Source organism: Rhopilema esculentum, chromosome 2 (assembly GCF_057945365.1).
Source record: "Rhopilema esculentum isolate cy_ngs chromosome 2, ASM5794536v1, whole genome shotgun sequence".
Lineage (NCBI taxonomy): Eukaryota > Metazoa > Cnidaria > Scyphozoa > Rhizostomeae > Rhizostomatidae > Rhopilema > Rhopilema esculentum.
Window position 1 is genome coordinate 1,991,687 of NC_142816.1, and position 13,021 is coordinate 2,004,707.

Consider the following 13,021-nt stretch of genomic DNA (forward strand, 5'->3'; position numbering starts at 1 on the left):
TGTTTTTTATACGTTGATGGATCATTTTTAATTGACATTGCCACCCAGTATTTCTCCGTTTAGGGATCGCAGCAAATCCTGAGTTGTTAACTGCTGTTGGCCTAAATTGTAACAAAATTTAACATTCGTTTGATGTTTGTCTTGACGAGGGAAGAATACTTTACCTTAAGTCGTTTTCTGATGTTTATACCCTGATGAGTGTCAGACAAAAAATTCCTAAATATGCTATGTCTCCGCTTATAAGTGCTATCTTAGGTCAAAATTGTTTGTCTGCTGCTGTGAGCTGCCCACTATGAAGACTTTTCTTCAATGAAAGTTTCATATTGTCAATGTATGATCAATCCGCCATTTTGTAGCTCGCATTCAACCGATAGCTGCCCGCATACCGATAATATGCAATATCTTGCAAGAAAAATTTTTAAGAAATTGCCAAAAGGTTTTTTCAATGTCTGTCACTAAAGTTAAAGTGAACGGACAGATAATTTCCATTCGATGTTTTTCTAATTTGAGTTATACCATCAGTGTAATACTAATTAGTGAAAATTGATTAAACTGTTAAAAATTCCTGAGCTGTTACATGAAATCACTGAATTTGTGTTTTAGAAGTATGCATGCTTGTTTAAATGATTTTAATTATTGAATCAAATAAGAAAACATGTTTTGAAGGCTAGGATTTATTTCCAAAAACCTAAACAATTGTTCATGTGATGAATTGGATGCTCGTATATACTTTTTAAGTTGCCAATAACTCGTAAATTTCACTTCCCTCTTATTAATTCTGGTTTTGATCTTAATTCATTTTGTCTACTTGCAGGAATAGCATTATACTTGGTACAAAATGTTTAGAAATGTTGAATTATGATCGAAGGGTAAGTGATGTTCTACAGTGACTTTTGATACCGCTCCGCTCTATCGACTGTTTTTAAATTGCTCCTTTTTTCACTCTTTTTCTCTCTCTCTTTTCTTTTTTCTCTCTCTTTTTCTCTCTCTTTTTCTCTCTCTTTTTCTCTCTTTTTTTTCTCTTTTTTCTCTCTCTTTTTTCTCTTCTTTCTCTCTCTTTTTTCTCTTTTTTCTCTTTTTTCTCTCTCTTTTTTCTCTCTCTTTTTTCTCTCTTTTTGTTCTCTTTTTCTCTCTTTTTTCTCTCTTTTTCTCTCTTTTTCTCTCTTTTTCTCTCTTTTTCTCTCTTTTTCTCTCTTTTTCTCTCTCTTTTTTCGCTTTTTTTCTCTTTTTTTCTCTATGTTTTTCTCTCTGCTTTTTGCATTCTTCTTCCGACTTTCTTGCTTATGTCCTTTATATACATCCTCTCGCTGCCTTCTCAGCTAGCTGTTTCACCGTTTTCCATCTACATGTCACTTTTCCATTTTGCAATCATCGTAATTTTTGCAGTTGTCACACCTTTTCTAACTTTTGCAGTGTTTAAAAGTCGTGTAAATTTTAAGGGTAATGGGTAACGAAAAAAGGAGCAAAAATATATCTTCTTCTCCTCGTCCAAGGGGAGTTTTTCGTATCGTAAATTCGTTTTGAAGTATGAAATCTAGCAAACGTAATGTGGTATTTTTTGCAGGTAATGGAACGACGGCGTAGGGATTGTGAAAAGGAAAATAAAGGTATACCTTGTGAATCAAGAGTTATTTATTCCTTAGTAGATGGATTTTGTGGTGTATATAATTTTTTGCCACGTCATTCTTGGGCTTTCGGTTGTGTTCCCCAAATCCTCGTTGTGTTTCGATTGCCTTAGCAATTTATTTTCCTAAGGAATCGTGCAGGAGAACGCTTTAAAAACTCTTTTTGTTTGACTCTTGGTAGGCTATAACACACCAGAGTACCACCGAAATTGAATTATCTCGCTACATTGCTATGTGTCGATCAAATATACAACTCTTGTCGAAAAATCTACTTGAAAGTTCGCTAAATTCTATTCAGGAGAAATTTTTGGAATACTGGCAGAGCAAAAAGTCATTATTCTAGGCAGTGAAAAACTCCCTGCATAAAACATGAATGGGGGGCTTCTGTGGAACTTCTTTATACATTATTGGTCCAACTTCTTCTTTGTCAACAATTATTGTCAAACAACAGCTAGCTATGATATTTATCTACACCTGGGTGTATATTAAATTGTTTCTCTTTAAAGCATGGTTTTGTTATTTCAATCTCTGAGGAGTTTCAGAGCCATTAAAACGCCTTTAGTTCGGAAATTCCGTTTTCTCTACTCTTGATGTTTTTAACCCTCAGAAAGTTGGTTAGGTTGATATAACCACGTTAGGCATTCGTTTGTTTTTTTCTTTGAAAGCTCTTTGAGTTCTATACTATATTTTCAACCTTGAATATGCCAATGAAAAATTGAGACCCTTGACATATCATTGGTGTATGCAAGGTGCTCTTTCCCAAGCGATATCCGAAATATTGTTCTGTTTTTAAAGACTAACCGACTGACCGGGCAACTACACACCGTCTCATTTTCCCCATATATCTTTCACTGATTTCTTACTCTATGTTGCCAATCCCACATCATCATCAATATCACATTTCTTTTAGTCCTTCTGTATTGTTGAAACATCATTCTGAATTTGGTTACCAGTCAATATCATATCCTCTACGTTACCTTCTTTTTTCAGATGTTTTAGTTTGGAGTAACGAGCGCATGATCAAGTGGGTCTGCTCAATAGGCCTAGACGAGTTCGCCTACTGCCTGCAGCAATCGGGAATACACGGTGCAGTTGTGGCAATGGATGAGACGTTCGATGTTGGCAGCCTAACTTACTATTTACAGATACCCAGCACCAATACACAGGCAAGTGTCAACTTTCACACGGTTTCTGCTTTGTTAATAATAATTGATGTTATACAGGGGAAATAGCGAGCGACTGAAACGACTCGGGTTTGACTCGAACCCGCGACCGGATTTCGTTAGTCCTGCCCCGGACGTGTCATTTGCTCACACTTTCTCCCAGTATATTTCTCAAATCCTGTTCTGCATTCAATAGATGCTATGTTAATGTCAAACTACAGGCTTTGTAAAGGGGTCCGTTGAGATCAGCTGTGTACTGAATAAAACATTCACCTCCTTATTGCAATTACTTAAACCACTCTTCCATAGTAAAGCGCAATAAAAATTCATAAAAAGTCAATGCCCTTAAAATTACAATATATTTGAAACAGTCCTGGTACATTTAATTTTGATAAGTTACTCTAACTATGGGAATAACCCACGGTTTCCACATAATTCGCCCTAGTCGCGCAGCATTTGCCAAAGCGAATTGACAAACAGCGAATTTGCTCAAACGGGAACGCGACGAGTCGCTCAGTAGTTCAACTGAGTTGAACCATTATTGGCTGGTCTCGCATTCGCAGTGAAAAATGTAATTAAATTTGCGCATGTTCGAATGTGTATTCGCCCTGTCGTGCGACCAGAGCGAAACAAGTCGAAACTAGCCTTAAAGATAGCAATGCTTCATTTCATTCTACAAAGAGGAGATGGTTTTTTTGAACGGTATCTACTTTGCCAAGCAGTAATATCAGATCAAACAAGAGGATATTGATTCCCATCCTTTAACTTATTCTACTACTAACAGCTCTTACGATACATCATCCCTTCCACTGATTGAAAGCCTGGGGTGGTTAACTGTAAAAGAAATGATTGAATTTGAAACTGCAATTGCAGTTTACAAGTCTCTTCGTGGATTAGCTCCTGAATATATGCAGCTAATGTTTACAAAATTGTCGGAAAACAGTTCACGGTCTCTCCATAATACAGACTTGGATCTTAGAATTCCTCGCTTTGCAACCTCTTACGGGCAACGTAGTTTCTCATATCGAGGTGTGAAAGTGCGGAATAAACTAAGCACTGAAATAAGAAATGTCCCTTCACTGGCATTTTCAAAAATTTGCTGAAAAAATCTTTGAAAAATTAAAGTGTGTGAGAATTCTTGTACAACATCAAACATTTGTTTTAATTTTTTTATTTTTACCTTACCAGAATAACTTGCATATTAATTTTGGTTTAACTTTCTTATTTAATTGTTTGTTGATTAGCTTAGGTTTTTAGACAAGGCACATTGTAAATCAGTTATTATCTTTTCATTTACTGAATTTATTACCTTGTATAAATAATTAAAAAATCAAATCAAATTATCTTCCTACAGACCAAGTTTTTCTAAGCTGATACAAAGCTACTCACTCTAACAAAGTTAATTTGGCGTTTAAAAGCCAACTGGGTGATAAGGTCTTATATGTTTGCTCAAATAAACCAAGAAAAAGTTAGCGAAGTCGGATTTCTCAGTATGCAAAGGGAAATTTTATATGTTGTTTAGAAAATGTTTATATGTTGTAATGAACGTTGTTTAGAAAATTAAAAATGCTGAATACTTTTATATAATTTGCTAAAATATTTTTATTTTATAAGCAATTATTAATTCTTTTGCTATGATTTTATTCATACTTTTTTCAGGCAAGGCAAATTCTAGAAATGGAGTTTGCAAAGCTAACAGCGCTGTGTCCGGACAGATTGTTGCACGCTGATGGAAAATCAGATGTAAGTCGTTTGCATTCAACTTTTATGAAGCAATGTGTTTTTTACAGTTTCAGCATTAATTTGGGAAGCTTATTTTTTAAAGCTTAAACGGGTTTAGAAAAGAATCACTTCCTGCTCTTTGTGGAAAGAATTATTGTAGCACATCAGATTTAAAAAGTTTTTTGAGCTCTTAGCATTACAATATCGTGCTATCTTTTGTCGCATTTCTTTTCTAAATCTAAAACAACTGCGTTAAGAAGAAATGCAAGTGTTTTATAGCAAGGGTTCTTGTAATGGTAAGAGCAGGGGCGGACACTTGGTCAAATTTTGGGAGGCAAGCCTGTTGTTTTAATAAGATGACGTCACATTTCCCATTGTTTTGGAATAAAAGACCATTGTCCTCTAAAGTATTGGAAGGGGGGGGGCGGTCGCCACTGGTGTTCCCCCCCCTAGGTGTCCGCCACTGGGTAAGAGGAGATTTGGTATGTTATTTATTATGACCCAGAATATGTGGCTACATTTAAGAAAATTGAAGAGAAAATAATCTTTTTCTCGCACCTGTTTTGCTTCTTGGATACATTTTGCAAATTTGTTTGCTTTTCAGTTAGGAGATGGCGATTTCAAAAGAAGTCGATCATGGCGTAAAAAATTCAAGAAAGAACGTGGAAGAGATAGGCGTGACCACCCTACATTGACGAGACGGGGGTCGACCGAATCAGATATCTCTCAGCAGAGCGGTTCTAGTGGCAGTGAAAATTTGAATTCACCAGCCCATCGAAACAAAAAGTCACCGTTAGTAGGTAAGGAATTGACCCAAGTTCATCTAAAGTCTTTCACAAAGCTGCACGAACCTTGTTTCAATCGTGTCAAATCTCCCGCGTATGTAACGAGGGATTTCACCAGGATCAATGGTTTTTGTATCTTCTTGCAGACGACTTTCTTCTACTGTAAACTGCGTTCTGATTTACATTCTGCTATTAAAAAGCTGTCGTTACATATCATTTTGAAAATGAAAATAATGTAGAATGCATAAATATCTCAAACAGATACGCACCTTAATAGTTGTTTATCCCCACACATTTCATTGGATCCTGTTTGAAATTTTTCGTTTGTTGTCACGGCTTGGCAATTTCTATGCTTCATTTTCCGGTGATATTATTTAGAAATTTATTTTTCATTTAAGATTAATTTGCATTCTTTGTTTTTTTTACAGATAGAAGAATTCAAAAGTAGAATATTACGGTAAAACTCCATTGCAATTATTTTTTAGGGGCATTTCAAATAATCAGATAGTTATTTTGATTAGGAATGGCGATTTCGCAACCAAATACTGTGTTTTAGCCTACAATCATTTACAAAAGTCTTTGAACACTAGCGTCCGTGTTCAAAGAAGAATTTAGCTATCCGTCTTTCCCCTTTGAAACCATGTTGATTTACGAAAAAACGAGCTAGAAGATTAGGACGGAATGTTTTTCATATGACGTAAATAATACATCATTAAAATTATATACATTGTTTTTAGAGATAGGGAGAGCGAAAGCAGTAGTTTTTAGGAAAGGAAATGAAGACTCAAGCTGTTTGATATTTATTGTAATTTTGGCAGGCATTTAGGGTACATTGGAGCATTACAACTAGAGTAAAGGCATTGATAAAGATGAAAACGTTTTTCGTATATATATGGATAGCTTTTGATTGGTTATCAGAGAATCCCTGCGATATTTACTGTCTTCATTGTAAGAATGATTTTTATTTAACATATCTATTGATTTTTTAAAGAAACGTTTTAAAGCTAATGATTCGATTTTTTGGATTTTCCAGGAAATTTAGTAACATTGTCACAGAATCAAATATCTATTTGTGGATGGTTTGACGATCTAAATTTTCTGATGCAAGCATTGCATTTTTATGAAAGCCGGCACAAAGAGAGTCGTTTGGTATGAGATCGGTTACCTATGTCAAGTTGCAGGATTTGTCAAAAACCTGTCGCGAAAGGTTGTGTCAAAGGCCAAGAATCCATTTGAAAGTTCATTGTTTTGAAATATGACAAACTATTTGGTTGAACAGCTTTGGAGAAATGCTGCCCCATGAAGGCGATGATATATAGCCCATGCTTCTTTGACCCGTTGACCTTAGATGGAGCAGTGCCTTTTGCGTATATTTTGCGGCTTTTGGCCTAACATGAATATCAACGAATGATTCTATTTGACATTTCGCTACCGTATGAAATGCTACATCGCTACCATATGATAATTTTATGATCAGATGAACCATAAGCAGTCCATCGCCTGAAATAACATCAACACGTGGTTTTACTTTAAATAGGTAGTTATAAAATTTATTTTCCAATTGCAATGCTGCTTAGATCCTGACTCAACTTAAAGCAACTAACTTCTTTAAATCATATCCTGTGTTTTATTTCATGTTTTTTCGCTAAATTCATCGAACGTGTCTCATCCGATAATTCAAGTAATCTCTCCTTTAACCCAATTCCTAATTGGTCTTATCTTACCGCTTGCCTATGTGGTTCGCCACCCTTAATTCATAAACTATCTTACAGACTTTCCGCTATTTCTTATACCCCCTTTCGTTCATTTCTTCTACATTGAGCTCCCTTTGTTTGATTTAATTGTAAAAGTTTTCTCCCTTCTTGTATATCCTTTCGTTTCTTTTCAGTAAGTTTAAGACCTTTACCTGTTATAAACTAAATGCTTAAATTTTTGCATATTTATGACGTCATTTTCCATCTCATCTCTTGGACATCCCCCGGTATGATTTGCTCTAAAATTCCGCCAAGTCATACTTATAAAGATTAACTGACGGCAGCCTGCCCACAAATTTATATCCTTGCCACTATTCTTTCACCCCCGTCCCCAACCCCTAAGCACGCCTATAGGTTATTTCGTGTAGACCATCTGCTCGAAGAATATTGTTAAAGTCATTGTTGTTTAGTTTTTCTACTCGAATAAAGTGCTTTTTTATTTCGGATTTGAATTCTGATTGTGTATACAGATCATCAATTTTATGCATTATTTTAACGTTCAAATGCGTTTCCACTATTTCTTTAAATTTCATCCAGTTGATATTCTTATTCCTACGATATTCCGTTTTATATATTAATTTCGCTACAATGTAACACTGACGCCGTCAAATGTAACAACGCTGGGGTCAAACGTCTTTATTTGAATATATTTTGAACCCCAACTCCAATCCTATTAATGATACGTTAAAACGGCATTGGTCATGGAATAGCTATTTCTTTGCTCAAATTTTAAACAAGGAACTGTGGAAAGTCACCATTTTACTTTGAAATGTTTTGTATGAACCATTTATCGCCTTGTTATCCCTTATTTGCCGACTCGCTTGGTTTTCAACCAGCTCTTTGCGTTTTCACCGTCTAAACTGTGCATTCTCAATAACGTGTGTCACTTACCCTTCAGACAATTATCAGCAAACCCCCTCTTGCCGTCAAAGCCAGAATAGACAGACCCTTGGTGCAGTTTTACACCTACCAAGCTAGGATGCTTCTTGTCACTGTCAAGGTCAACTACTGCTTGCTCTTCCAAATAGTTTCGTTGCTTCTGACTGCAAGAATTCTCTCCTATCCCCTTTTTCTCTTATCCCCTTTCCCCTATCCCCTTCTTTCCCCTGCCCCTTATCCCCCACCCCCTTATCCCCCCCCCCCCATACCAAAAGGCAGTGACATAATCTTACCTTTATCGCCAACCATGAAACAATGTTGAACGTTAAACGCACAGGTAGCCGATAAAGAATATGATACCACCTCCTCATCTCACGTACTAATCATTTCATTCTTCCAACCTAAGTTCGTTTATCCTTTCTCTTTTGCTATGATGAACATCGATCCATTGATTTCATATTAACTCTTGTAACCGCTTAGAGCACCATTACATCATAGCATTATTAGCATTATTGTACTCTATGTCAAACACACGAATTTATAAGAAACCAAATTCAATTGATATCTTTGAGCCCATCGAACCTGTCAAATTCTTTTCAGTATTCGCAGCCGCTGGCCTAAATTTGATTTGACCTGTGCAGTAAACGGGTCATGATTGTGCATTGATTTTCGGAAAGAAAGTGAAAATATAATATTCAGTGTGTTTTGTGATAAGGACAGAAGTAACTAATATGTTGACGGTAACCAATAAAGGCTATGCTTTTTCATTGCAATTATGTTTTCCTTTCCATCGTTGCTGTTTTTCAAATAGCCCTTTACGATTTACCAAATGCAATTAAGCCAAAATTCCAATTTACGCTCCCTGCTCATTTGCTAAACTCACAATTTGGTTTCTTGTAGATGGCTTGTCTTTGATAATTTCGTTTTTTACCTTTCTGTACTTGAATTTTGGAGTAAGGCTGTTGGAGAGAAAAGAAGAACATACTTGAGATAATTTCGTTGTTTTGTTAGCGATTTGAGAAAATTTGTGCTCAAAAGAATTAAATGTAAATAAATTGCTATTTTATTTTTAAAATCATATAATTATTTCATTTTCTGTTTGGAGAAACAAGAAATAATATTATCAACGGACGAAAAAACTTGTTGCTTTCTTGATTTTCTTAACAGGAATATTTAGATTGAATGTGAATGTTTGTTTTTGAAACATGTTTAATGATCGTTTGCTTTGTAAAAGGATTCGCAGAACGGCCATCCACCATGTTAGTATGGCCTCCTTTCCGCTTATCCATCGCCCTTATCTAATATCCCCCCGCTTTTAAAGGATTTATTTGGAAATTAAATCATTCTGCTTCCTAAATGCCCTTAAATTTTGTGACGTTGTTCGATGCGAGGGGCAAATCACTCCAAGAAAATTTCGTACACCTTTTGTGAAAATCCTATGGTTTTATCTGAAAATCCCTGGGAATCCTTTTGCTTTAGGGAAAATCTTGTACGCTATTTTGTGAATTGCCCCTCGGTTCGATGCTTTTTTCAAACACTTGATTGGGGCTTTTGCCATATGAAAGTTTTATTGTATTACAGTATACACCTGCTCTTGGGAAGGCTCCTGTCGCTTTTAACAGTGACTGGACATTCTTTTACTGCAGAAAGAACAGGCGCACCGATTTTGAACAAGTTTTTAATCAAATTCTTCAGCTTGGTTAACCAAACTCACATGTATCTTGCTTGACTCACCAGTTTCTACTTTTTGAAAATTTGTTCGTATGTGGAACCTTTCCCAAAATTCATCCATTACCATCCAACCCTTTGCACGAAGTTGCTGGCGGAATGAGACGAAATGTTGAATTAAAGACTCAATCCATCGAAAGCAGAAGCTGATTTTACCATTTCCATAAGACGTTACATAACTTTTTAACAGGTACCTGTATTTTTTTACTTGAGTGTATATTTAATTTTCAAGACAATTTAAGTCTTCGTTGAAAATTTGTACACGTTGGATTCTGTTTCGTTACCTGAGTGAAGGGGATTTGTTTTTGCACCTTGAACAATTTGTTAAAAAACATTTTATAAAATGCGAGCTCAAAGAAATTCTGCCGCGTAAGACAAAACTTGGCACATTATCTCGATTTTCTTTAGCTTGGAAACTATCCCTCGATGCTCTTCGTCTTGGCAGACCAAAACTACCGAGACGGGGGTTGGTTATAGGGAGAGCACACCTCATTGTAAGTTGGTGTCAAGGATTTGTTGGCGAGGGACTAGTATTGGAAAATTGGTTGTGTAGATTATTTTGGTACAAGACTTCTTTTAGTCTGAGCAAACCTGGAAAGTTCAGAAAACTCATCTATCTTCCTCTGACACAGAGTGGCAAAGCAATGTCTGTATAATTTTGGAATGATTCATAAGTGTGAGAATCATGGCCAATTTACAGTGGCATGAGGGATCAAAAACCTTTGTTCGTTTGGCCCGTTTAACAGAACCAACTGTCTTTGCCTTTTTAATGGTAGTTCGTGGTGTTCTTTCAGGCCACTTTGCAGAATTCAATCATTCCAATCTTCAGTCATTGATTTCTTAAAACAGATTGCCTCGTTAGAAAATGCAACTTGGTCCAACTTGAAGCCCCGGTTTTTTTGTTAAACAAATCATCATGGAAACATTTTCAAAAAGTGATAAAAAATTGGCAGAGAATTTTTTATCTGCTGAGAAACTAATTGAATAACTCAGTTTTTCCAGCAATTTGTCAACGGATAAAGTTGTTAACAGTTTAAGACTGCTGAAACAGTTTATTCAAATAAAAATCAGTTTAGGAAATTGTAAACTGAATATGTTCTATAGTTTAGTTGATCTGGAAAAAAATCTATATTTTTAGTAAGTACAGATAGAAGCATGAGACATTTCCTGCAACATGTGATGTTTGGAAAATGCAAGTTACAATACACTCATTTTATAAAAGAAGCTCTCCTTGAAGCATTTTTGTTGAGTTTCTTCAAGTTCTGGCACAGTTTCATTCATTAAAACGTTGGAAGTCTTTGTCAACTCCGCTCTGCCAGGACGGTCCAGTGAGAACGGCTACTGAGTATCCAGAAAAACAAGCTGAATGAACACAGAGCAGTCTGAGTAGGCCTAACCTCTCGTCCTTCTCTCGAAAGCATATGTTTCTACCCGACTAAATGTAAAAAATTACTGAATACATATGTTAAGTAAAAGTTGGTTTTTTAATTAGTTTTATTTGCTAGGTTTTATGGAAATCATTTGATGTTAAACAAACAATCCAGGAGCAGTTTCTTTGAAAAATTAAATACAACTATATGTTCTTCCAACACTATTTCTTATTTTTAAAAAGAACTGCTAGATTCTCGTTTAATTGTCTTGCAAGTTTGTTTTTGCAACGAAAACTATTTTTTAACATTGTACCTGACAAGTTGTATTCAAATTTTAGCATAGCCCCCCGACCATCACTTCCTTGCAACATGTATTCCCTCTGGGCTGCTCAGATTGCCTCTCACACAAAACAAAGAGACGGCAAACAAACGTTTACAGAAAAGTGCGAGAAGATGGCGAGCTTCACGTGAAAGGCCACAAAATCGTGTAAGTATTGCCTTTTATTTATCAAAATATATTCACTGACGATCTTAGAAGTCACCTAGAAAGATTTATTATCATATCGAATGTTTTTCCTGGCTCAGTCCAACATATTATTTACAATCGGAATGTAATTACGTCTAGCTGCTATCAAGAACTCGGCCAAAAACAAGATTTATTTTCTTTATTTTCGCCTCATTTCCAATCATCTGTTTTCACAGTTTTGTCGAAACTCTTAGCTGATGTAGGAGTGTGAATTGATCAATAACAGTAGCACCTAACAAAAATATTTGTGAAAGAAAGGAAAACAGTCCGAATATCTGACCACGTGTCCTCCATAGCCATCTTCATTCGCGTATAAACACGTTATGTATCTGCGAGATTGCCGCGGGTAAAATTGGATGGAACTATATTGCGATCCATGTAAACAACTTGTTTTCTACCAGAATGCACTGCGTGCTAAATGGAAATTCCGTCGATAGGTGAGGTCTCTCTATAACCCAGTTCCATGTTTTGCTTGAAAGTATCCTTTAATGTTTTGTTTAGTTGCAGATTTGAATCGAAACAGTAATTAACATCTGCTAAGAACAAATTTTTTAACAACTTTTGCTTTTAATATTAGAATTTTGATAATATTTTGAGAACGCTATTACTGTTTTCGATAACTATATGCAGGCTTATATGCTTGGGCTAAACACTGGTTTAGTCCATCTTGAAATTTCATTTCTACGATTTGTTCTATGTGCACATTTCCTCTTACTTTAAGCCCCTTCATTTTATTCATCTCCGTTCCTCGGAGGATTTTCGTTTTTAATATGCACCAATGGAGATTAATCAGGAAGTCCTTCAAAGTTAAGTTTCCTTTTCGTTTCACTTTAGTGGGAAATTGCTTTTAGAGCCTGTATTAATTTACAAATAGAGGTTTCGAAACAAAGCTACTGAAAGGAAACAAAACTGAATGAAAGATTTTCCAGAGAGTATTTTCCGGATTATTTTGCTTTATTTTGAGGTGTTTTCTCGGCGTGAAACGCTGAAATATCAGAGAGAATCTGAGATGATATACTCCCCAATAATATTCTCAAAAATCATGCGCGAATTGGATAAAAAAATTCAGCTTTAATAATGAAAGTAGGCAAACGAAAGTTTAGATATTGAGAGATCTTTTAGCCATGTCGGTGATTGATTTTACATGCTTCCTGCTGAAACTTCTTCATGTATACTAAATTACCCATTATACATGGTTTATTCTACACAAGATGAAAGGAACATTGCAAGAATCTTTGCTACCATAGCACAACCAAGGTCTTACAACGAAACTTACATTCGTATCAAAATGCGTGTGGTGTGTCGCTATTCTATTCTGCTTCAAGTAATCGTTCAGATAATTGAAATCTTGAAATAATTGATTCTTTAAGTGATTCCTTAATAGCAAAACGGATAAAAAATTTCATTTAGGTTAGGGTACCAGTCGTGGATAACATATCTTATCCGGGGGGAGGGGGGTGGAAGACTTT

At 35.7% G+C, this 13,021-nt stretch overlaps 2 protein-coding genes across 3 annotated transcripts in view; both read left to right on the plus strand.

Annotated features, from left to right (window-relative positions):
• Positions 1-7,684, plus strand: part of LOC135695674 (liprin-alpha-1) — a 34,160-nt gene extending 26,476 nt beyond the window's left edge. Inside the window, exons 23-29 of one of the 2 annotated variants that reach the window (XM_065214842.2) lie at positions 815-869; positions 1,565-1,607; positions 2,616-2,791; positions 4,448-4,531; positions 5,115-5,310; positions 5,724-5,752; positions 6,329-7,684. In XM_065214842.2, coding sequence (XP_065070914.2) covers positions 815-869; positions 1,565-1,607; positions 2,616-2,791; positions 4,448-4,531; positions 5,115-5,310; positions 5,724-5,743 — 574 coding nt within the window. In that variant the 3' untranslated portion in view covers positions 5,744-5,752; positions 6,329-7,684. Of the gene's footprint in view, positions 1-814; positions 870-1,564; positions 1,608-2,615; positions 2,792-4,447; positions 4,532-5,114; positions 5,311-5,723; positions 5,753-6,318 lie in introns of both variants that reach the window. The other variant, XM_065214843.2, reaches the window with a different exon arrangement.
• A 3,721-nt stretch (positions 7,685-11,405) lies between these two features.
• The window catches only part of LOC135695673 (electrogenic sodium bicarbonate cotransporter 1), a 42,944-nt gene continuing 41,328 nt past the window's right edge, over positions 11,406-13,021 (plus strand). Inside the window, exon 1 of the mRNA XM_065214839.2 lies at positions 11,406-11,513. The gene's annotated coding sequence lies outside the window, so the exon portion shown is untranslated. The remainder of the gene's footprint in view (positions 11,514-13,021) is intronic.